Genomic DNA, 24639 nt, shown 5'->3' with positions numbered 1-24639 from the left:
AGGCACTCTAATCTTCAACTTAATTTTAGAGTCAAATATTTCCAGTTTTTTCAGATTTTGATTTCAGTCAATTATCTACATATTCTCTCCTAAAACATTTCTCTAGGTACCATGAAAGCAGTCAGATGAGTTCTTTGGTGGAGACGTTTGTCAGCAAAGCAAGTGCTCTGCAGCGCCAGGGGAGAGCTGGGCGCGTCAGAGGTGGCTTCTGTTTCCGAATGTACACGAGAGAAAGGTATGGCATAGCCCGGAAATTAAAAACATAAACCAATACAGTGTGACATTTCTGATAGTATGTATTTAGTATTATTTTTATTTTATTTTTCAGATTTGAAGGCTTTATGGACTATTCTGTTCCTGAAATCTTGCGTGTGCCTTTGGAGGAATTATGTCTTCATATTATGGTAATCCCAAAGGAACTTAGATGAATTTTTTGTTCTTCACCCCTTTCTGGGCGGGGCGGGTGGGAAGAAGACTTAAACTTATCTTACCTTCTGTTGCTCTAGATTTTCAAGTATTTTATTTACTCTTTAATAAATGCCCCCTTCCCCCATCTTTTATAAGTAAACCCCCTGTGCTTTAAGTCTGCCATAAGCACTCATACTTTATAGATGAAAATATAGACTCATAACCTAGACCAGTAGTTCTTAACTGGGGATGATATTGCTCACCAGGGAAAAACGGGAATGTCAAGAAACATTTTGGGTTGTCAGAACTGGGGGAAGAGGGAGACGATGCTATGGACATCTAGTGGGTCAAGGCCAGGGATGCTGCTAAACATTCTACAATGAACAGCACGGTCCCCTAAAACAGAATTATCTGGCCCCAAATAACAACAGAGCTGGACTTGAGAAATCCTGGCCTAGACCAAAGGTTTCCTACTCTGAAAGATCTATAATATCCTTCAGTTCTCAGATTTTTGATTCTATAAAAATCAGAAATGAATAAACTAAAAATATGGACTGGAAGATCTCATCCTCTTTCCTACTCCCTTAATAGACACAGACATTTATCCTCTTTGCTTAAAATTTTACTTAAATTTAGTTCCAGTTTGACCATCTCTTTGTTAATTCTTTCTGATCACATACTAATTTATCACTTTTTCAATCTGCAGAAATGTAATCTTGGTTCTCCTGAAGATTTCCTCTCCAAAGCTTTAGATCCTCCTCAACTTCAAGTAATCAGCAATGCAATGAATTTACTCCGAAAAATTGGAGCTTGTGAACTAAATGAGCCTAAACTGACTCCATTGGGCCAACACCTTGCAGCTTTGCCTGTGAATGTCAAAATTGGCAAGATGCTTATTTTTGGTGCCATTTTTGGCTGTCTTGATCCAGTGGTAAGACAAACAACACTGCTGCTTCTTCACTGTAAATATCATTTTAGCTGGGGAAGTATTAAGTTTAGAAACAAATTTTAGCTTTTATTTTTTTAACTAAACAGAATGTCTGTACTTACATTAAAACCAGGAAATATAAATGCTTAATGAGAATTTTTGAATATTTTTGATATTTATATACAAGAAAATCATCCATTTACTAAGTGTATTGTAGGTACTATTTTGTAAAAGGGTTTTGGCTTGTCTAGACTTTTGCTATCAAACAACCCACTTGAAATATTTACTTAATTGAATATATAGTAAGTGATTCTTAGAGCGTTTTGAACTCCACACATAAGTAGAATCAAAACTTCCTTTTTTTCTGAGTTACCTCTGAGCTAGCAATTACCAGCAATTCTGTTTTCTCAAATTATCTCAGAATTAACAAACTTTGTGACTCTGTCTGAATCTCCTGGCTCGTATGCATGCTCTGCCATTCCAACTTCCCAGCTATATCAAGTTGTGGCCTTTTCTGGGACTACAAATCAAGGCTGTTTGAAAATGAAATGGAGAGAGTATGACTTACTCTAGTCCTTTTTTTTCTAGTATCAGATATAGATACTCACCAGAATTGTGTTGAGTCCAAGAAATATCCTCTGCCACGACAGTTGATCTGAAAAGCTGCAAAAACAACAAATGGGTTGTTACGTAGTCCAGATTATGTAAGAAGTATTTAAAGAGCATTGCAGGCAATGGAAATTCAGGCTAGGAGTCAAGACCTCTGAGCTGTGATTAAGGGATTTCTTTTAACTGTGTGACAGACTATAAATCACACAAATATTCATTTTTTAAAATCTCTGATTCTGGGCTTTCCTGGTGGCGCAGTGGCTGGGAGTCCGCCTGCTGATGCAGGGGACACGGGTTCGTGCCCCGGTCCAGGAAGATCCCACATGCCACAGGGCAGCTGGGCCCGTGGGCCATGGCCACTGAGCCTGCACGTCCGGAGCCTGTGCTCTGCAACGGGAGAGGCCGCAGCAGTGAGAGGCCCACGTACCGCAAAAAAAAAAAAAAAAATCTCTGATTCTGGTGGTATTACTTCCCTACCCACAAAGATGGTGTAAAAGTAAAGTGATAAATGTTTAAAATTCCATAAAATGAAACTAAAAGTAACTAATTAAAATGAAAATATGTAGCTATTATAGAACACAATAAATTGAAAAGAAGAAACATGCAACTTGAAAGTGCAATTGTTTTATGATTTGCTTTCTATTTCAAATCAGCTTTCAATATATACCTATTTAATGATACATTTTTTGGTTATTTATGGATAGGCAACACTAGCTGCAGTTATGACAGAGAAGTCTCCTTTTACCACACCAATTGGTCGAAAAGATGAAGCAGATCTTGCAAAATCAGCTTTGGCTATGGCAGATTCAGACCATCTGACGATCTACAATGCATATCTGGGGTAAATAAATAATCTGGGTTTTGTCAGTAGGTCAAACCTGAGGGTATTTATTTTTGACTTTTATTAAAAGGATACATTTAAGATTTAAATTTATTTTTAGTTACTGCATCTGTCAAGTTGAATTATTTTAAAGATTCACATTTTTATAATCCTAAAATTTACGAACAATGTACTCTGTATTATTATGTGTATATTACCTTGTATTTGAAGTTATTAATTTACTGTTATACATGAACAAAAAATATCTGTATTGTAGTTGAAATTCTTACATACAATTGGCTAGTTCCTAAAACTTTCTCTTTTGATATGATTATAATGTAATTAAAGCTTTGGTTAGTAATCTGAAAAAGAGTTTGGAAACATTAAAATTTGGTCATTTTACTTATTTAGATGGAAGAAAGCACGGCAAGAAGGAGGCTATCGTTCTGAAATAGCATATTGCCGGAGGAACTTTCTTAATAGAACATCACTGTTAACCCTAGAGGTAAGTCTTAATGCAACTATCTTAATTCAGGGTCATATAGTCAATAGGATTAATTTGGAAAAAGAAATGCCTAGTATAGTGCTTGACACATAGTAAGGGTTTAATAAACATTTGCTGAATTAATAAATTTGTGATTTTTTGTTTTGTTTATCCCAGCAGTTAACCTGTATTACACAGTGATTCAAAATAGTATGTAACAATCTTAATATATTCAGGAAATGATCAAAGATGCAACATGATTTCATAGATATAACAGTAGCTTGGGAATTAGGATAGTTGTCTATTCAGCAGCTCAGCTTGGGGAAGGTTAATTCTCAGTTTCTCATTTTAAAAAATGGAATTGAATTGGGGATATTCTATAGTTTTTCTCAACTCTGATAATCAGCTGTTATTTTTAATTATTATGGAAATTTTCAAACATACAAAATAGTATAGGGAACTCCTGGGTACTCATTTCCCACTTCCATAATTATCAACACGTGCTCAACCTTGTTTTACTTAATACTCCCGTTAATCCACTATCTGCCCTCTAGATTATTTTGAAGCAAATCCCAGGCGTCAGATTGTTATATATCTCTGAAGTATAGGACTATTTTTTTCTTTAACATTACCATGCCTTAAAAAATAATTCCTTAATATCATCAACTATACAATATTTAAATATCCCTGATTATCTCATAAATGTTTCTTTACAGCTAGTTCAAATCATGATCCACACAAGGTCCACACATTGTTTGATTGATATGTCTCAAGTTTAGTACAGCATTTAAAGGGAAATGGTGTTTAGTGCAGACATGCTATAAAAGTATTCATAACCTCTCACATAATTCCCATAACCTCTCACATAATTCCCCTATTCTATGCTCATATTTTAAAAGGTTAAAAAATATTTTTATTCCCATATAATTTGACCAGTTTTTGTGTGTGTGATTTAAAATAACTGCTGAACCTAGTACCTAAGCATCTATTAGGTGCTTAGTCAATATTTTTGAATTAATGAATAAAAACTAGATTATTAGATTAGCCTAACAGTGTACTTCTATAATGTCAGATATGCAGTAGACTTGAAGAATGCAAGAAAAAATAAATAAAAATAAAATAACTGCTGAGATGACAGCAGGGACTTTGCTAAGTGGAATAAATTTTGTCCTTCTTGAAGCAGAAAAAGGGATAAATTGAAGAAACAGATGCCTCTGGGCCAGCTGACTGGGGTTCAAGATATGGAGAGCTAATCAACACTGCTTTATCTCCACTCCACTTCCTCCCAACCTCCAAGTTGCCTCCCACCCCCCTTCCTTCTATGAGCCTTTTCTTCACCTCCCCTGGGCTGCAAGGTTTTCAGTCTCTTTACCAACCTTGTGGTGTGGCAGCAACTGTCTGGTTGGTCTTTCCTCTCCTGGACTTAAAGTCCCTTAAGTCCCAAACCAGAAGCCTAAAGTAAATCCTAAATGTACACTTCACCTTTTAATCACTTGTATCCTGTTTACTTTAAAATGCTTATCCTCCCTGTAGTATTTTAGTTGACTGGCACTACTAGAGGTAGAAAAAGATTATAGGCAACAAGTTTAGATTTTTGCCATTAATAAACTTTATCAGAGTTCTTTAGGAAATTAAAATGTTTCCCAGAGACAAATGAAGAAGGTTCTTGCAGTCTAGGATCAGAGTCCTCTGTAATTCTTCCTTAGTGTTCTCTATGTGACCATCCTTATTGAGTAAAAATGTTGAAAGGAGAGCTACTGTGGAAGTAAATAGACTGAATGAAAATGTGTTCAGGTACATTTTTATTGCTCTCACATTTTAGACATTCTTATTTTATGACATCTAAAGTCTTGGGAAGATAATCTATACAAAATCAGTTGATGTTACAGAATCAGATGACTCCATTTAATCCTTGACTTTCCAGTATCTTTTTTTTCCTCCCTAATGTAATTTGGGCTGTAGTTAACTGAAAATTTGGCATACTGTTAATTTTGTTTTAATTGACGTATGGTTGATTTACAACATAATATTCATTTTAGGTATACAGCATAGTGATTTGGTATTTTTGTAGTTTATACTCCATTAAAGGTTATTACACAATAATGACTATAACTCCCTGTGATGTACAATATATCCTAGTTGCTTGTCTATTTTGTACATACTAGTGTATATCTCTTAATTCCACATCTCTATTTTGCCCCTCCCCCTTTCCCTTCCTCCACTGGTAATCACTTGTTTGTTCTCTGTATCTGTGAGTCTCTTTCTGTTTTGCTGTATACATTTGTTTATTTTAGATTCCACAAGTAAGTGATATCATATAATATGTGTCTTTCTCTGTCTGCCTTATTTCACTAAGCATAATACTCTTTAGATCCATCCACACTGCTGCAAATGGCAGGATTTCATTTTTATTTTTACTAAAATTTTTATTTGAATTTTATTTTTTTTAATACAGCAGGTTCTTATTAGTCATCTATTGTATACATATTAGTGTATATATGTCAACCCCAGTCTCCCAGTCCATTCTCCCCCGCCTCCACTTCCCCCCTTGGTGTCCATACTTTTGTTCTCTACATCTGTGTCTCTATTTCTGCCTTGCAAACTGGTTCATCTGTACCATTTTTCTAGATTCCACATATATGTGTTAATATACGATATTTGTTTTTCTCTCTGACTTACTTCACTCTGTATGACAGACGTCATATGTTAATATACGATACTTGTTTTTCTCTCTGACTTACTTCACTCTGTATGACAGACGTCCCTCCACGTCTCTACAAATGACCCAATTTCGTTCCTTTTTATGGCTGAATAATATTCCATTGTGTATATGTACCACATCTTCTTTATCCATTCGTCTGTCGATAGGCATTTAGGTTGCTTCCATGACCTGGCTATTGTAAATAGTGCTGCAATGAACATTGGGGTGCATGTGTCTTTCTGAATTACAGTTTTCTCCAGATACATGCCCAGTAGTGGGATTGCTGGGTCATATGATAATTCTATTTTTAGTTTTTTAAGGAACCTCTGTACTGTTCTTCATAGTAGCTGTATCAATCTACATTCCCACCAGCAGTGCAACAGGGTTCCCTTTTCTCCACACCCTCTCCAGCATTTGTTGTTTGTAGATTTTCTGATGATGGCCATTCTGACCAGTATGAGGTGATACCTCATTATAGTTTTGATTTGCATTTCTCTAATAATTAGTGATGTTGAGCAGCTTTTCATGTGCTTCTTGCCCATCTGTATGTCTTCTTTGGAGAAATGTCTGTTTAGGTCTTCTGCCCATTTTTGGATTGGGTTGTTTGTTTTTTCAATACTGAGCTGCATGAGCTGTTTATATATTTTGGAGGTTAACCCTTGGTCCATTGATTCGTTTGCAAATATTTTCTCCCATTCTGAGGGTTGTCTTTTCGTCTTTCATCTAAAGTTTTATTATAATATTAGATATTTATGGAACTTGAGGAATAGTAATATATTAAGACATTTCTTCACAAGTTTTGGCTGGTGCTAAACTTGAAAATAAACTGATATATTAATAAAATGCATAATCTGAACAGTTTGCTAAACTAAAAATATTATTTATACAAAGACTAATGCACAAAAATATATACTTTTAAAAAAATTATTTATTTATTTTTGGCTGCATTGGGTCTTCGTTGCTGTGCACGGGCTTTCTCTAGTTGCAGCAAGTGGGGGCCCCTCTTTGTTGCGGTGTGTGGGCTTCTCATTGCGATGGCTTCTCTTGTTGCAGAGCACAGGCTCTAGGAGCGTGGGCTTCAGTAGTTGTGGCATGCAGGTTCAGTATTTGTGGCTCGCAGCTTTAGAGCACAGGCTCAGGAGTTGTGGTGTAACGAGCTTTATTGCTCTGCGGCATGTGGGATCTTCCTGGACCAGGGCTCGAACCTGTGTCCCCTGCATTGGCAGGTGGATTCTTAACCACTGTGCCACCAGGGAAGCCCAAGATATATACTTTATGCTGCTGGCTTTACTTAGTAATATGATGGACTAGGAAAATATTTAACAAATATTAATATTTATAATAAGGCTATAAGTGAAAAATTTTAGCATGCCAAATTTCCACAAAGGCGCTTTTTTTTTAATTGAGGTATAGTTGATTTACAGTATTAATAAGTTTCAGGTATATCACATAGTGATTCACAAATTTTAAAGATTATGGTTCATTTATAGTTATTATAAAATATTGGGTGTATTCCATGTGCTGGCAATATATCCTTGTAACTTACTTATTTTATACATAGTAGTTTGTACCTCTTAGTCCCCTATCCCTATCTTGCCCCTCCCTCCTTCCCTCTCCCCACTGGTAACCACTAGCTTGTTCTCTATGTCTGTGAGTCTATTTCTTTTGTGTTATATTCACTAGTTTTATTTTTTAGATTCCACATATAAGTGATAACATACAGTATTTGTCTTTCTCTGTCTGACATATTTCACTAAGCATAATGCCCTCCAGGTCCATCCAAGTTGTAGCAAATGGCAAAAATTCATTCTTTTTTTACGGTTGAGTAATATTCCATTGTATATACATACATCATCTTCTTTATCCATTCGTCTATTGATGGACATTTGGGTTTTTTCCATATCTTGGCTATTGTAAATGGTGCTGCTATGAACATTGCAGTTCATGTATCTTTTCAAGTTAGTGTTTTTGTTTTTTCCAAAAATATGCCCAGGAGTGAGATTGCTGGATCATGTCGTAATTCTCTTTTTAGCTTTTTGGCATCCTGTCAATTTTGATAGGAAACAGTAATATAAAATACAAGGTTGGTTGGCACCTTCTCTATTTTAATTATGATCTTGTCTCTTTTCAACAAACCAATCCAGGATGTAAAGCAGGAGTTAATAAAGTTGGTTAAGGCAGCAGGATTTTTATCATCTACAACTTCCAGTGGCTTGGAAGGAAACAGAGCCTCACAGACCCTTTCCTTCCAAGAAATTGCCCTTCTTAAAGCTGTACTTACTGCTGGACTGTATGACAATGTGGGGAAGATAATCTATACAAAATCAGTTGATGTTACAGAAAAATTGGCTTGCATTGTGGAGACAGCCCAAGGCAAAGCACAAGTACATCCATCCTCAGTAAATCGAGATTTGCAAACTTATGGATGGCTTTTATACCAGGAGAAGGTAAAGTACTCATTCTTAAATTCCAATACTCAGGGCATTATTCTAGAAATCAGTCATAAGAAATTAGGATGCCCAGCAGATATCGTATTTGGTTCTTAAATTGAGCTACTCATGTTTGTTTATATTTGAAATCAAGATGTACATGGTTTCTCAACAAAAACATATAACACGTCTTTTTTCCACATTTCCAAATAAGGGAGATATGGGATGGGATAGAACTATATATGATGTGGCGACAGTTTGAGTCACAGTGCAACCTAAGATAATTTAATAGCAAATACTTGTAGATTACAATTAAAACAGTCAACCTTTTGAATCATAGCTCATTAAATTAATAAAGATCCATAATTTCAAGCATTGGCTTGAATAACTCCCAACATATCATCAAACTTAAATGTGTAAAACATAACAAATTCCTGACTAATGGCCATTGCTGAACCTTGCTTTAGAAACCAGACACTGTGAACCTTAATCATAATTTTATTGTTGCATTAATTATTTAACAGCATTAGCATAAAATTGCTTGTTCATAGTCTCATTTATGTTCAAGGTATATAATTCAGCCTTACAATTAATGTTTAAAATCCTCTTAATAGTATAAATGCACAGATGGTGACTGCGATTATTATAAAATTGACAAATTATGCACATAAGAGAATGTAGACATGTAGCTTTATAAAACCTGATTTAAAATATATAGTAGCAAATTATAGAAAAATGCTTACATGAAACAGATAAATGAATTTTTTATATTTTTAGGCTTTAAAGTGTTTTTTTCCTCTCTGTTTTTATGCAGATACGGTATGCCCGAGTATATTTGAGGGAAACTACCCTAATAACCCCTTTTCCAGTGTTACTTTTTGGTGGTGACATAGAAGTTCAACACCGGGAACGTCTTCTCTCTGTTGATGGCTGGATCTATTTTCAGGTACATGCTACAACTGATCTTATTGATTATGTTAAAATTTCTACTTCCAGTACCACTGAGGTATAGTTTTTTAAAAAATTTTATTGGAGTTTGCATAATTTCTTCCAATAATTTGACTTAAAATAGAAGACTTACTTATTTTATCTTGCCTATATGGTTTTAAATCTGTTTAATTTGAAAATCAAATTATATTGCTATTACAGATTTCATTTATTGTCAGTAATAATTATAATTTTCCATGTTTTGTATACTTCAGTAGTTGTTAACTTTACATGGATTATCCCTAATTTAATACCCTAACAGTCTTGTTAGACAATTTCTGTAGTTTCTTTCTATAGATAAGGCACTTAAGCTCAGTGAGAAGTTAAATAACTTACCTAGGTTACATGGATTGTTAATGATAGAGCAAGGTTTAAACCTGGAACTATCTGATCCTCAAACTCATGCTGCTTCCGCTATATTGTGCCACCTATAAAGAGACACAGATTCATAGCTTAAATGCATATTTATCACATTCTTCATTCTTCTGTGGAAAAATTAGACCAACCAGCTACCAGCAATAAGTTTATTTCTCTGTAACTCATCAACATTGACCAGTTTAAGCAAATCTAATACATTCTGCTGATATACCATGATAGCTGTTTGTCTAAGACTGGAGATGTAAATTTTAAAGGCAACTTAAAAAAATATGTGCAGTTCTCACAAAAGAGGCTGAGATGGTAGTAGAGTTCTATAACTGGATTGTGGTGATGGTTGCACAACTCTATAAATTAACTAAAAATCATTGGATTGTATACAATGAATTTTTTATGATCTATAAATTATACCTCAATAAAGCTTTTTTAAAAAAATTCCATTTGAAAAACTAGTAAGAGAAGAAAACAAACAATTGAAGTAATGGTTTCTTTATTTTGGAAAGAGATATCAAATTTATGGGTACTTAATAAGGAAATTGAAGTTTATGTATCTTAGCTACAGGAAGTAATTTATTTATATTTTTCCCGTAACGTTTTAAGGTCAAGATGTGCTAAAGCATATTGTAAGGTATACATGCTTACTTTGATTTTATTTAAACACATTCCCACTCCCTGGGATTAACATTGTTCAATTTGTCATCTCCTCTCAACAGGCACCTGTTAAGATAGCTGTCATTTTCAAGCAGCTAAGAATTCTCATTGATTCTGTTTTAAGAAAAAAGCTTGAAAATCCTAAGATGTCCCTTGAAAGTAAGTGTTTGATTATAATGTAGGTAGAAAACAGTATACTTTTAAACACTGGCATACACTATAGTTCATTGAGGCTTAAATTCCATGTGATTAAAAATTACTTTAATAAAATTTATTTTATGCTGAATTCCATCAGACACAGACAATTCTTCATTATTCACAATCTAGTTATCCTCTTAAGATTCTTCTGGTTTACTCCTTCCTCTTCTAAGCTTCACTTCTAAACTTCTGGCCATTTCACAGAAAAAGGATGATAAAACTGAGCATTTGTAATTTTGCTACTAGTTTACATACTAGTAAACTAGTGATACAGTTATTTTAAAAAATAAGAAAGAGGGACTTTCTCTGAGGTTCCCAGCATGTTTTCTCTACCATTCTCCCGAATGCAGAGCTGTTAGTCTGTATAAAATATGTACATTATCCTTCAACAGAAATCTGCAGTGGACACCTGAGTTGCCACTTAGTCTGGTATAGTGTTTCCCAAACTTGCCAAATAATCAGAATTATCCTGGCAGTTGTTAAAAATACAAAGTCCAAAGACCTACTCCAGGCATACTGAATCTCCTCTGTGGGAGAGGCCGATGGCCATGTTATTATTTTGTAATCTCTTTTAATCTGTAACACTTCCCCTCTACTACCCTCCCCATTTTAAAATTTTTAGTAAACTAGGATATTTTTCTGGTAGAATTTCTGACATTTAGGATTTGGGTGGTTGCATCTTCATGCTTTGATTTAATGTGTTTCTCTGTTTCTTACATTTCCTATAAACTGGTAGTTATATCTAGAGATATAACTGATATAACTATATATATCTAGAGATATAACAGATATAATCTGATATTAGAATCAGATTTTCAGGAAAAGAATATTTTTTGGTTGGTGCTATATTCCTCTCATTGCATCACATCAGTTTGGTATTCCTGCTTTTAATGATGTTAAGAAATGATTTACTGTTCAATGTGATTATATTTAACAAGTATCCCAGTTAATTCTCTTAGTTAGGCAAGGTGGGGAGCTACTGGTCTAGTGCTACTGCCCTGAAGCCTCACACTCTGTGTTTATTTGCATAACTGAAGGTGAATGAATAAGCACTAAACTGTATTAGTTTTCCTACACTGCTGGAAACTTAGATCAGGTCTTGACATATTGAGAGATATGAGCTCTTTTCTTGAGAAAATTTGTGCACTACAACTCAGCCTTAGAAAAAATTACATTATATAAAGGACAGGTTGAACCTCAACTTTTAAATTAAGAAAAATGAATTTTAAAATGATTTCAGTGTTTCTCTTTGCAATAAAAGAGAAAGCTGAATTTGCCCTCTGATGAAGCATATATTTTTGACTTACTGGGGAGGATAAGGTACATTAGTGTCCTCTTTCTGGACTTTATAATAATAAAAGTTGGGATATAACACCAAGCTGTTGAAAAAGAAATAACTGAAGTTGCTCTTGTACTTTCTTTTACTCTACTCTTCCTCAAACTAAAAATCATGGTTCTTTCTAGACCTGCCGTGTTCCCTTTGCAGCAGGTGACCTTTCCTTTCCTTTTTTTTTTTTTTTTTTTTTTTTAATGCCACTGTAGCCTCTAGGAACCAGAGTGTCAGGCCATGGGCCCCGTTATCAAAATTCTCCATTGCAATCATTGAAACATAGACCATTCTTTTACTGAAGTATCTAATAAGATACAGAATTTCAGTCTTGGAGCCCTGATAATTACAACTATCCAGAGAGTAGTTAGGAAGTCACAATATCAGACCAACTGTTTAAAAGTGGAAGCAGCTGTTAAAACCTCTAGCAAATAATGTAGCCTCTATTGGTCTATTCATCAGATTCATTGGTGTTTGATTCTTTTGTTGTGTGGAGAGGTCTGTCACTTTTCCATTGACACCTCTCCAAGAACACTTCCCAGTTAAATTTGTTTCCTTTGGACTAAACATGGAGAAACAGATAAAGAGTTCCTTATTTCTTGCCCAAACTGTTGGAATCCTGACATGTTCTGAAGTTTATAGAAGAGTCAAAAAGCCTTTAGTATATTTGAGCCGGGTGAAAAAGTTAGGAAACTTCTGTCTTAAAAGAAGTTTTAAGGAAGTAATTCCTTATAAAGGACCAACAGTTATATCACATCATCTCTTCAGGCCTTTGCCTACTTTTTATCAAAGTAGGTATAATACAACTATAATGATAATTAAAATAATATTTGTAGGGCAACAAATTATATTATAGAGGCATCTCTAGTTTTAGAGTGAATATTGCTGATGTTAATTCTGTATTCTAATTTTAAAGAATCTTTTAATGAAGTATATCTGTGGTTTACATGTGTATATATTGGAAAATTAGCCAGTGATGAATTTATTCATGGGAGTTTTTTCTCCTTCCATCCAGATGACAAGATTCTACAGATCATTACCGAATTGATAAAAACAGAATAATAATTGAAACTGAAATTCATGGTCAACTGCTTTAAAAATTAAGATGAAGACAAAGTCATGAAATTATGTGAAAATGGACCATCCCATTAAGTATTTCAGTACTTAAAATGTTGGTACTAGCCATAACGTAAAGGTGGTGGAAAAAAGCACATACTTTAAACGTGTAATTTTCTAATTTCTTTTTAATGATGATTATTCTCAATGCATTTGCCACTACATTTACAATAAATTCTTTGGTATCATCCATGTTGTATACATCATTATGTGCCTTATGGGCAAAGTCTGTGTCTATAGTATCTATAACTTTGTGTTGTGATTCTCTTTGTACCCACCTCATCCTCTCTATCAGTCCTTAATGTCTAGAGAGTTTAGACTTTCTTGACCCAGTGGAGAAAATGAGCTCTAAAAGCAGTTGTAATTGAATTTTCACAAAAAGGAACAACTTCACTTTTTTAATATTTGATACTCAAAGTCAAAACCTAATAAGGTATACACGATTAATAGATGCCACCTATATCAGTAACATTCACTAAGTACAAAGACATAGTACTGGAGGATAGGCAGCTATAGCTAATGCTACTGTCAACTCAGGGATGAGTAGCTTGCACCATTTTCCTCAGTCATAAGCTTTGATATCACTGCTCTTGAACCCTTTTTATACCCATAATTGGATTGATAAGGTCGGTAACTTTGAGATAGTAAAACATGCTTAGAAATTTTTTAGTGGTTTCATTTGTTTCACTTACTGAGGATCTTTGAAACTCCATCTTGATTATGTAGAGGAATTTTCCATCAAGATTGTTAAGGAACTTCAAATATATTTTTGTGTAAACCAAAGGCAGAAATTGTATCTGAAGGACAAAAGATTAGAATTGAGTAGGTACATAGTCTAATTGCTTGACTCTCATAGTAGGCATTTGATGAATATAGTTGACCCTTGAACAACACCGGGGTACCAACCCTCCATGTAGCTGAAAATCTGCCTGTAACTTTTGACTCCCCCAAAACTTAACTACTAACAGCCTACTGTTGGCCAGAAGTCTTACTGATAACATAAACAGCCAATTAACATACATTTTATATGTATTTGTATATCTAACATATATTTTATACATTCATGACATACCTTTTTCTTAATTTTTTTTTGATATTTCTAGGCTACATGGTTCATCTGCAAATTTTTTTAATTGTTGCAAATCTTCAAAAAAACTTTCCAATACATTTATTGAAAGAACTCTCTATAAGTGAACCCACAATACAGTTCAAAACCGTGTTGTCCAAGGGTCAACTGTATTTGTTGATGAATGAATAAAAGAAGCGTAACTTTCACTTTACGTGCAGATAAAAGTGAAAATATACTTGGTAGCAATCGCTAATTTTAGGTTCCTACTTGACAGCAAGGAGTCAAATGTGACTGTGGTTAGGAATCTCTGGCTAGTGCCATTAACAGAAATGGAAGTGTTAGGTGAAAGAGCTAGACTGGGTGCTGGAGGCAGTTCCACCTGTGACTGGCAGGGACAGAGAAATTGTGGAGTCCTGCTGGTGGAACTAATGTTGATAGATTACTTTGTGCAAGCTACTGCCCAGATGTTTTTTGTTTGCTGACTCATTTAATCTTCACATCAATCCTATTAGATAAGTAATACATTATCCCCATTTTACAGATGAGGAAACTGAGGCATGAGGAAGTGAAATAACTGGTCCAGGATCACACTGATAGTAAGTGGCAGAAGCATTATGGCTCTGGAACCATTTACATTTCTGAAATGTAACCATTCCTTTGAAAATGTGAAACTGGCTCACATCAGGATTAGGATCATAGGGTTAGAGTCTTTCACACAGAGGTGATAGTTAACAATGTGGGAATGAAGATGATCACCAAAGGAGAGAGCAGATAGAAGATAAGTAAGGTTAAAATCTTGCAGAACTCCATACTTCCAAGTCCATTCACTCCTTTCCATCTCCTCAGCCATCACACAGACATCACCATCATCTTTCACCTATATCATTAATAATCTCCAAACTAGGCTCTCCCCTTCTTACCCCTCTCTAATCCATTCTCTCTACAACTGTAAGAATGATCTTTTGAAAAGATATCTGTTGCTTGGCTGAATAAACCCTTTGCTGGCCTCCCACTGCCCCTAAAGTATGAAGTTCTGAACATGCCTACAAAGCTCTAAGTGATCTGGACCTTGATACCCTCCAAACTCCTCTCCACTCTCCCTCTTCTCGCAGTGCTCCAGCCACACCGGACTCCTTTTGAATCCTAGAAGATGCCAAGTGCCTTTTTAATCATTTACATATGCTGTTCTCTGCTGTTCTGGTTCTTTACCAAACAGACTTTACCTGCCCCTTTGCTATCTCCACAGACCATCCTATGGACTTCCTCACTGACCACCCTTCTGAAGTATATCTCCCCTTTTAATCACTCTTACAACACAGTACTTTTCTCAGAATGTACCATCTGCTTCTTGTCTTCTCCCACTAGACCATATGCTGCACCATGACTGTTTTCACTCACTGTTGTGTACCAGGCCCACTGCCTGGTACATCCAGGCATTCAACAACTGTCTGTGAAGATGAATGAGGTGTGAGGAGAGGCAGGGCAGGGCGTTCTTACCGAAGTAGAGGAAGGAAAGTTTCTGGAAGCAAGAGTATTGGCAACAGATGTTACAAACTAAGAAAAGACTTCCAGATCTCATAAATAGATCAAGCTTTTGAGAGCGGTTTGAATTAAGGGTGGCGAGGAAGGTCACTGTAAGAGGTCCCACAGCCACCTACACATTTGGTGGTTTGCTAGAAGGACTTGCAGGACTCAGAGGCTATCATTTATTGTAGAGAAAGATATACAACAGGATCATCAAGGGAAAGAGACACATCACATGGAGTCTGGAGGAATCTATGCATAGGCCTCCTACGTGTTGTGCGATGTCTCTGCCCAGAGAAGCCTGCTGGAGACTCGGGAGTCCAAGGATTTTATTGAGGGCTGGTTACAGGCACAAAGACCAAAATCATAACTATCAAAATTCCAGACACCCAGAAGGAAAGCAGGCATTCAGTGCCCCAAGCAGGCAAAAGTGTTATCTTAAAAGCAAGGAACTTTTCAAAAGCCAAATTCTCAGGCTCCAGCCAAGAGCCAACCCTGCAAGTAGGCCCTTCTAAAGACAGCAACCTCAGGCCTGCTATGTTAAAAACTCTTCCCTGCACAGTCACAAAGCATAATTTATTTAGGGAATGAATACAAACCAAAAGGTGGTGTACCAAGTAAAGAATACTCTTTACAGATGTGATGAAGAAACAGAGAACACATAAGAGACTGAAGAATGAGATATTTTAGGATAGGAAAGGCCCTCACTGATTTGCAGACAAAACAGAAATAACTAGCAGAGACTAAAGATAATATTAGCATTGGGGGGAGCCCAAGAAAGGACTAAAGAAGAATACAGGGAACAACTTGGAAAGGATTTTTGGCTTTCCCCACCCAGCAATACTTAGTGACTTGAGGAGATAAGCCTCTAAAGTTAATAAAGGGCTTTTTTTGCATTCAAGTGACCTTGGGTTCTTAGAATGAAAGAGACTGTCTCATTGAAATGGTTGACCAAAATGCTTACATACAGGCAAATGGGTCCAGAAAAAAGGCCATGGACCAAGAAAACAGGGAGAGGCTGAAAGATTAGAGGTCAGGATCTAATCCCAAATTCATTGTAAGTGAAAAGTAAGGAAACTGATTAAGGAAGAGAATTTCATAATTGAAAATCTGAGATGCAATTGTTCCAACAATAAATAAACCCAAAGGGCTTCCCTGCTGGTGGAGAGGAAAATGGAGATAAGAAACACTGAAAGTAGGTCCAGAAGCAGGATAGCCAGCATGTTGGTTCATAAGTGTGGATTCAGGAAAAGAATGGAGAAGACCACGCCGGTTTCTGTGGTTATTGGGGAAAGTGGGAAGGTGCCCTGGAGCTTAATACACAGTGGCAAAAATAAAAATAAAAAATAAGGAGAGAGTCATATGAGAAAATGCATGCTCTTCAGGTTAGGGGTTGTTGAATCCTGGTGGTGGTACAGGAATATGCCCACCTCTTCTCACTGAATCAATCTTACCCACAAGACATTTTAAAATATAAGGAATAGTCTATATTGGGGAGGATTAGCCAGAAGGAAAGGAAATATTATGAATGGAAAGTAGATTTCCATTAAAATTTTTTAAATGGAGTATTATGTGATAAGCACTTAACTAAAAGCTTTATTATATTCTTATTTAGTCCACAACAATCCTGAGGGGAGATGGATAATATATTTCCAATTTACAAATGAGGAAATTGACGCTAAGCAACTAAATTTTCCGAGGTCGCTCAGCTAATGAGGAAAAATGAAAAGACCATTCCAAAATAATCTGAGCAGTATACTGGTGTAAGGATAGACATATTAGATCTATGGAATAGAATTGAGAGTTCAAAAATGTGTTAACAAATACAAACTACTGTACATAAAATAGATAAGCATCAATGATTTACTGCATAGCACAGGGAACTATATCAATATCTTATAATAACCTATAACGGAAGATAATCTGAAAAATATATACAACTGAATCACTTTGTTGTACACCTGAAACTAACACAATATTGTAAATCAACTCTACTTCAAACAAAAAAAGAAAGAAGTAAACCCATCTGTCTGTGGACAGCTGATTTTCAACAAGTGTGCCAAGACTGTTCAATGGGTAAAGAACAGTCTTCTCAACAAATGGTGCTGGGACAACTGGATATCCATATACAAAAGAATGAATCTGGACCCTTACCTCACACCACATACAAAAAGTTAACTAAAAGTAGATCATAGAGCTAAGTGTAAAAACTAAAAACATCTGTCATTTAAAGCACACCATCAAGAAAGTATTTAAATGACAACCCACAGAATGGGAGGAAATATTTGCAATCACATCTCTGATTAGGGACTTGTATTTAGAATATAGGAAGAACTCTTACAAGTCAGTAATGAAAAGACAATCCAATTAAAGAATGAGTCTTTTGGTGGTATAAGAAGAAGGCCTGGACAACCAGAACCGCTTTTCTGGATTGGTTCCATCGATGCTTTGTCCCTGAAGACAGGAAGTACCTTGCCAGTAAGGAACTGCCTTTTAAAGTTCTTTCGATATTGGACAATGCCCCCAGCCACCCAGAACTCCATGAGTTCAACATTGAAGGCGTCAAAGTGATCTACTTGCCCCCAAACATAACGTCTCTAATTCAGCCTCTATATCGGGATCATAAGGACCTTTAAGGCTAATTATACATGGTACTCTATGAAAAGGATTGTCACGCTATGGACGAGAACCCTGATAGAACATCAGGAAAGTCTGGAAGGATTACACCATTCAAGATGCCATCGTTGTTATAGAAAAAACTGTGAAAGCCATCAAGCCTGAAACAATATATTTCTGCTGGAGAAAACTGTGTCCAGATGTTGAGCATGACTCCACAGGATTTACTACGTAGCCAGTCAAGGAAACCATGAAAGAGAGAGACTGTGGATATGACAGAAAAAGTGGAAGCTGAAGGGTTCAAGATATGGATCTTGGAGAGATTCAAGAGCTAACAGACACCACACCAGAAGAATTCACAGAAGACAACTTGATGGAGGTGAGTGCTTCTGAACCAGTGCCAGACAATTAGGAAGAAGATGTAAAAGAAGCAGTGTCAGAAAACAAATTGACATTAGACAATCTGGCAGAGGGTTCCAATTATTCAAAATTGCTTTTAACTCCTTTTATGACATGGGTCTTTCTGTGATACAGGCACTGAAACTAAAGCAAATGGTAGAAGAAAGATTGGTACCATATATTATAGAAACATTTTCAGAGAAATGAAAAAGCAAAAAAGTCAGAAATTATTATGTATTCTGTAAAGTTCACCAAGTGTGCCTGCCTCTCCCTCCTCCCCTTCCACCTCTTGTCACCCCTGAGACAGCAAGACCAACCCTTCCTCTCCCTCCTCTCCCTCAGCCTACTCAATGTGAAAATGACAAGGACCAAGACCTTTATGATGATCCACTTCTACTTAATGAATAGTAACTAATCATCATGTCATACAGCTAATAAGCTTATCTGTTGTGTATGTGTGTGTCTTCATGTGGAAATCTAATAACTGTACAGCAAGAACTGTACGAGACTTTTTTGTGACATCATCATCATCACCTAAGTATTCATCATGTATAACATTGTGTGCAAGACTAGTATTAAAGTGGATAGCCTACCCTTATATAGGCATAAGGTGAGTGATATTTAATATAAAATTAACAATGTGTTAGTTTTCTTACTGTGTATCAGCAAATTAGATAAGGGGGGGTATTTTTTAAGTAACAATGTTTCCAATGCTATATTACGAATATGACTGTAATACTGTATGCCATAAAAATTTTTAAACGATTCATTCATTAGTGTACAGGCTAGGCTATAGCAAAGCAATTGTATCAATTACACTAGGCTACCATTGAACTATCATATTGATGCTTCTTCATTATCAATGCATGAATCATTATACCTGTAAATAAATATGAATTTCCATTTCACATTATCTTTCCATTTTTGATATTTAGTGTTAGTAATATGTATAACATCTACAGTGTTTTGTATCATAATAGACAATATTGATGTAGGTACTGACAATTAATCTCATAAACAGAACAATGTAATTTTACAGTATCAATAAACACAGTACAGTACTATAAATCTATTTTTTCTTCTTTATGATTTTCTTAATAATATTTTCTATTCTCTAACTTATTTTATTGTAAGAATACAGCATATAATACATATAACACAAAATATGTGTTAATTGATTGTTTATGTTATCAGTAAAGCTTCTAGTCAACAGTAGGCTATTAGTAAAGTTTTGGGGGAGTCAAAAGTTATATGTGGATTTTCAGTGGTGCAGGGGGTAGGTGGATGGTTTGCGCCCCAACCCCTACATTGTTCAAGGGTCAATTGTATATTGCAAAATGCTCACCACAATAAGTCTTATTAACATTCATCACCACATACAGTTACAAAAATCTTTTTCTTTTTCTTTTCTTTTTTCTCTTTCTTTATTCCTTTTTTGTTCTTTCTTATGATGAGAACTTTTAAGATCTACAGGACTTTGTAGGCTCCAGTCAAGATGGCAGAATAGAAGGACGTGGAGCTCACCTTCTTCCACAAATACATCTACATCTGAAACAATTCTTACAGAATACCTACTGAAGGCTGGAAGAATATTTCAAACACCCAAAATCGCAAGAAAGATCTCCATATAACCAGGTGGATCTTGGACTGAGGACAAAATGGCAGAGTAGAAGGAACTGAACTCACCTCCCCTCATGAAAGCACCAAAATCACAACTAACTGCTAAACAACCATCAACTACAAAAGACTGGAACGTACCAAAAAAAGATATTCTACTTCCAAAGACAAAGAAGAAGGAGGGGCACATTCGCAACACAAGCAAATCCCATACCTGCTGGATGGGTGACCCACAAACTGGAAAATGATTATATTGCAGAGGTTCCCCCACAGGAGTGAGAGTTTGGAGCCCCATGTCAGGCTCCCCAGTCTGGGGGTCTGGCATAGGGAAGAGGAGCCCCCAAAGCATTTGGCTTTGAAGGCCAGAGGGGCTTGATCATGGGAACTCCACAGGACTGGGGGAAACAGAAACTCCACTCTTAGATGGTACACACAAGGTCTTGTGAACACCAGGACGAGGGGAAAAAGCAGTGACTGCATAGAAACCTGTACCAGACCTACCTACTGGTCTTAGAGGGTCTCCTGGGTAGGGGGCGACTATGGATCACTGTGGGGACAAGGACACTGGTGGTGGTGGTACTGAGGAGTACTCATTGGCATGAGCTCTCCTGGAGGCAGCCATTTTGATGCCAAGACCTGATACACCCAACAGCCCGTAGGCCCCAGTCTGGGACGCCTCAGACCAAACAACCAACAGGGTGGGAAAACAGCCCCACCCATCAGCAGACAGCCTGCTTAAAGTATTCCTGAGCCCAGAGCCACCTCTAAACACACCCGTTGAGCACTTCCCCGGTGGTCCAGTGGTTAACACTCCATGGTCCCAATGTAGGGGGCACAGGTTCGATCCCTGGTTGGAGGAGTTCCGCATGCTGCAAGGTGTAGCCAAAAAAATAAAACAAAAAACACCCCTTGACATGGGCCTGCCCACCAGAGGGACAAGACCCAGCTTCACCCACCAGTGAGCAGCACCAGTTCCTCCCACCAGGAGTCCTGCACAAGCCTCTTAGACCAGCCTCACCCACCAGGGGGCAGACACCAGAAGTAAGAGGAACTACAATCCTGCAGCCTGTGGGACAACAAACACAGAAAGTTAGACAAAATGAGATGGCAGAGGAATATGTTCCAGACAAAGGAATAAGATAAAACCACAAAAGAACAACTATGTGAAGTGGAGATAGGCAATCTATCTGAAAAAGAATTCAGAGTAATGGTAGTAAAGATGATTCAAGATCTTGGAAAAAGAATGGAGGCACAGACCAAGAAGATACAAGAAATGTTTAGCAAAGAGCTAGAAGACATAAAGAACAAACGGAGTTGAACAATACACTAACTGAAGTGAAGAATACACCAGAAGTAATCGACAGCAGAATAAATGAGGCAGAAGAACGAATAAGTGAGCTGGAAGACAGAATGGTGGAATCCACTGCCACAAAACAAAGGAAAAAGAATGAAAACAAATGAGGACAGTCTAAGAAACCTCTGGGACAACACTAAATGCACCAATATTTACATTACAGGGGTCCCAGAAGGAGAAGAGAGAGACAAAGTGCCTAAGAAAATATTTAAAGAAATAATGGCTGAAAACTTCGCTAACATGGGAAAGGAAACAGTCACCCAAGGCCAGGAAGTGCAGAGTTCCATACAGGATAAACCCAAGGAGGAACATACCAAGACACATATTAATCAAACTGACAAAAATTAAACACAAAGAATATTAAAAGCAACAAGGGAAAAGCACCAAATAACATACAAGGGAATCCCCATAAGGTTATCTGATTTTTCAGCAGAAACTCTGCCAGCCAGAAGGGAGTAGCATGATATATTTAAAGTGATGAAAAGGAAAAAACCTACAACCAAGAATACTCTACCCAGCAAGGCTCTCATTCAGATTCGACAGAGAAATCAAAAGTTTTACAGACAAGCAAAAGCTAAGAGAATTCAGCACCACCAAACCATCTTTACAACAATCCTATAGGAATTTCTCTAGGTGGAAAAGAAAAGGCCACAACTAGAAATAAGAAAATTATGAATGGGAAAGCACCCAGTAAAGGCAAACATACATTAAAGGTAGGAAATCATCCACATACAAATATGATATCAAAACCAGCAATCATGAGGAGAATACAAATTCAGGATATTGGAAATGCATTTGAAATTAAGACACCAGCAACTTAAAACAATCTTGTATATATAAAGATGGATATATCAAAACCTCATGGTAACTGCAAACCAAAACTCTATCAAGACAATAGATATACACACAAAAAAGAAAAAGGAATCCAAAAACAACACTAAAGATAGTCATCAAATCACAAAAGAAGAGAACAAAAGAGGAAGGGAAGAAAAGATACGTACAATAACAAACCCAAAACAATCAACAAAATGGAAATAAGAACCTATATATTGGTAATTACATTAAGTGTAAATGGATTAAATGGTCCAACCAAAAGACATAAACTGGCTAAATGGATACAAAAACAAGACCCATATATATGCTGTCTACAATAGACCCACTTCAGATCTAGGGACACATACAGACTGAAAGGGAGGGGATGGAGAAAGGTATTCTATGCAAATGGAAAACAAAAGAAAGCTGAAGTAGCAATATTCATATCAGACAAAACAGACTTTAAAATAAAGACTGTTACAAGAGACAAAGAAGGACACAACACAATGATCAAGGGATCAATCCAAGAAAAAGATACAACAACTGTAAATATATATGCACCCAATATAAGAGCACCTCAATATATAAGGCAAATGCTAACTGCCATAAAAGAAGAAATCAGCAGTAACACAATAATGGCGACTTTAACACCTCACTTACATCAATGGACAGATCATCCAGACAGAAAGTCAATAAGGAAACCCAGGCTTTAAATGACACGTCAGACCAGATGGACTTGATATTCATAGAACATTCCATCCAAAAGCAGCAGAATACACATTCTTTGAAAGTGCACATAGAACATTCTGCAGGATAGATCACATGCTGGGCCATAAAGCAAGCCCTGGTAAATTTAAGAAAACTGAAATCATATCAAGCATCTTTTCTGCCCACAACACTATGAGATTAGAAATCAACTACAAGAAAAAAACTATAAAAACACAAACACGTGGAGGCTAAACAAAATGCCACTAAACAACCAAGGGATCACTGAAGAAATCAAAGAGGAAATTAAAAAATACCTAGAGACAAATGAAAACAAAAATACGACAATCCAAAACCTATGGGATGCAGCGTAAGTAGTTTTAAAAGGGAAGATTAGAGCAATACAATCTTACCTCAGGAAACAAGAAAAATCCCAAATAAACAATCTAACATTACACCTAAGGCAACTAGAGAAAGAAAAACAGACAAAACCCAAAGTTATCAGAAATAAAGATCAGAGCAGAAATAAATGACATAGAGATGAAGAAAACAATAGCAAAGGTCAATGAAACTAAAAGCTGGTTCTTTGACAAGATAAACAAAATAGATAAACCTTTAGCCAAACTCATCAAGAAAAAAAGGGAGAAGGCTCAAATCAAAATTAGAAATGAAAAAGGAGAAGTTACAACGGACATCACAGAAATACAAAGGATCATAAGAGATTACCACAGCAACCATATGCCAATAAAATGGACAAATTCTTAGAAAGGTACAATCTCCCAAAATTGAACCAGGAAGAAATAAAAAATATTAACAGACCACTCACAAGCACTGAAATTGAAACTGTGATTTAAAAACTCCCAAAAGGGGGCTTGCCTGGTGGTGCAGTGATTGAGAGTCCGCCTGCCGATGCAGGGGACACGGGTTCATGTCCTGGTCCAGGAAGATTCCACATGCCGCGGAGCAGCTGGGCCCGTGAGCCATGGCCACTGAGGCTGCGTGTCTGGAGCCCGTGCTCCACAGTGGGAGAGGCCACAACAGTGAGAGGCCCGCGTACTGCAAAAAAATAAATAAATAAAAATAAAAACTCCCAAAAAACAAAAGTCCAGGACCAAATGGCTTCACAGGCAAATTCTCTCAAACATTTAGGGAAGAGTTAACACCTATCCTTCTGAAACTATTTCAAAAGATTACAGAGGAAGGAACATACCCAAACTCATTCTATGAGGCCACCATCACTCTGATACCAAAACCAGACAAAGATACCACAAAAAAGGAAAATTACAGGCAAATATCACTGATGAACACAGACGCAAAAATCCTCAACAAAATACTAGCAAGCTGAATCCAACAATACATTAAAAGGATCATACACCATGATCAAGTGGGATTTATCCCAGGGATGCAAAGATTTTTCAATATCCACAAATCAATCGTTGTGATACACCACATTAACAAACTGAAGAATAGAAAACATATGATCATCTCAATAGATGCAGAAAAAGCTTT

At 36.5% G+C, this 24639-nt stretch overlaps 1 protein-coding gene across 2 annotated transcripts in view; it reads left to right on the top strand.

Moving 5' to 3' along the window:
* DHX29 (DExH-box helicase 29) overlaps positions 1–13223 on the top strand; it is a 48023-nt gene extending 34800 nt beyond the window's left edge. For both annotated transcript variants that reach the window (XM_067730702.1, XM_067730703.1), the window contains 9 exons: positions 107–235; positions 329–404; positions 1115–1339; positions 2650–2786; positions 3177–3270; positions 8095–8397; positions 9194–9325; positions 10455–10551; positions 12933–13223. In XM_067730702.1, the coding sequence (XP_067586803.1) occupies positions 107–235; positions 329–404; positions 1115–1339; positions 2650–2786; positions 3177–3270; positions 8095–8397; positions 9194–9325; positions 10455–10551; positions 12933–12979 (1240 nt within the window). In that variant the 3' untranslated portion in view covers positions 12980–13223. The remainder of the gene's footprint in view (positions 1–106; positions 236–328; positions 405–1114; positions 1340–2649; positions 2787–3176; positions 3271–8094; positions 8398–9193; positions 9326–10454; positions 10552–12932) is intronic.
* The last annotated feature ends 11416 nt before the right edge of the window (positions 13224–24639 follow it).

This window comes from Pseudorca crassidens, chromosome 3 (assembly GCF_039906515.1).
Source record: "Pseudorca crassidens isolate mPseCra1 chromosome 3, mPseCra1.hap1, whole genome shotgun sequence".
Lineage (NCBI taxonomy): Eukaryota > Metazoa > Chordata > Mammalia > Artiodactyla > Delphinidae > Pseudorca > Pseudorca crassidens.
The sequence above is the reverse complement of the archived record's forward strand: the minus strand, read 5'-3'. Positions and strand labels throughout refer to the sequence as shown.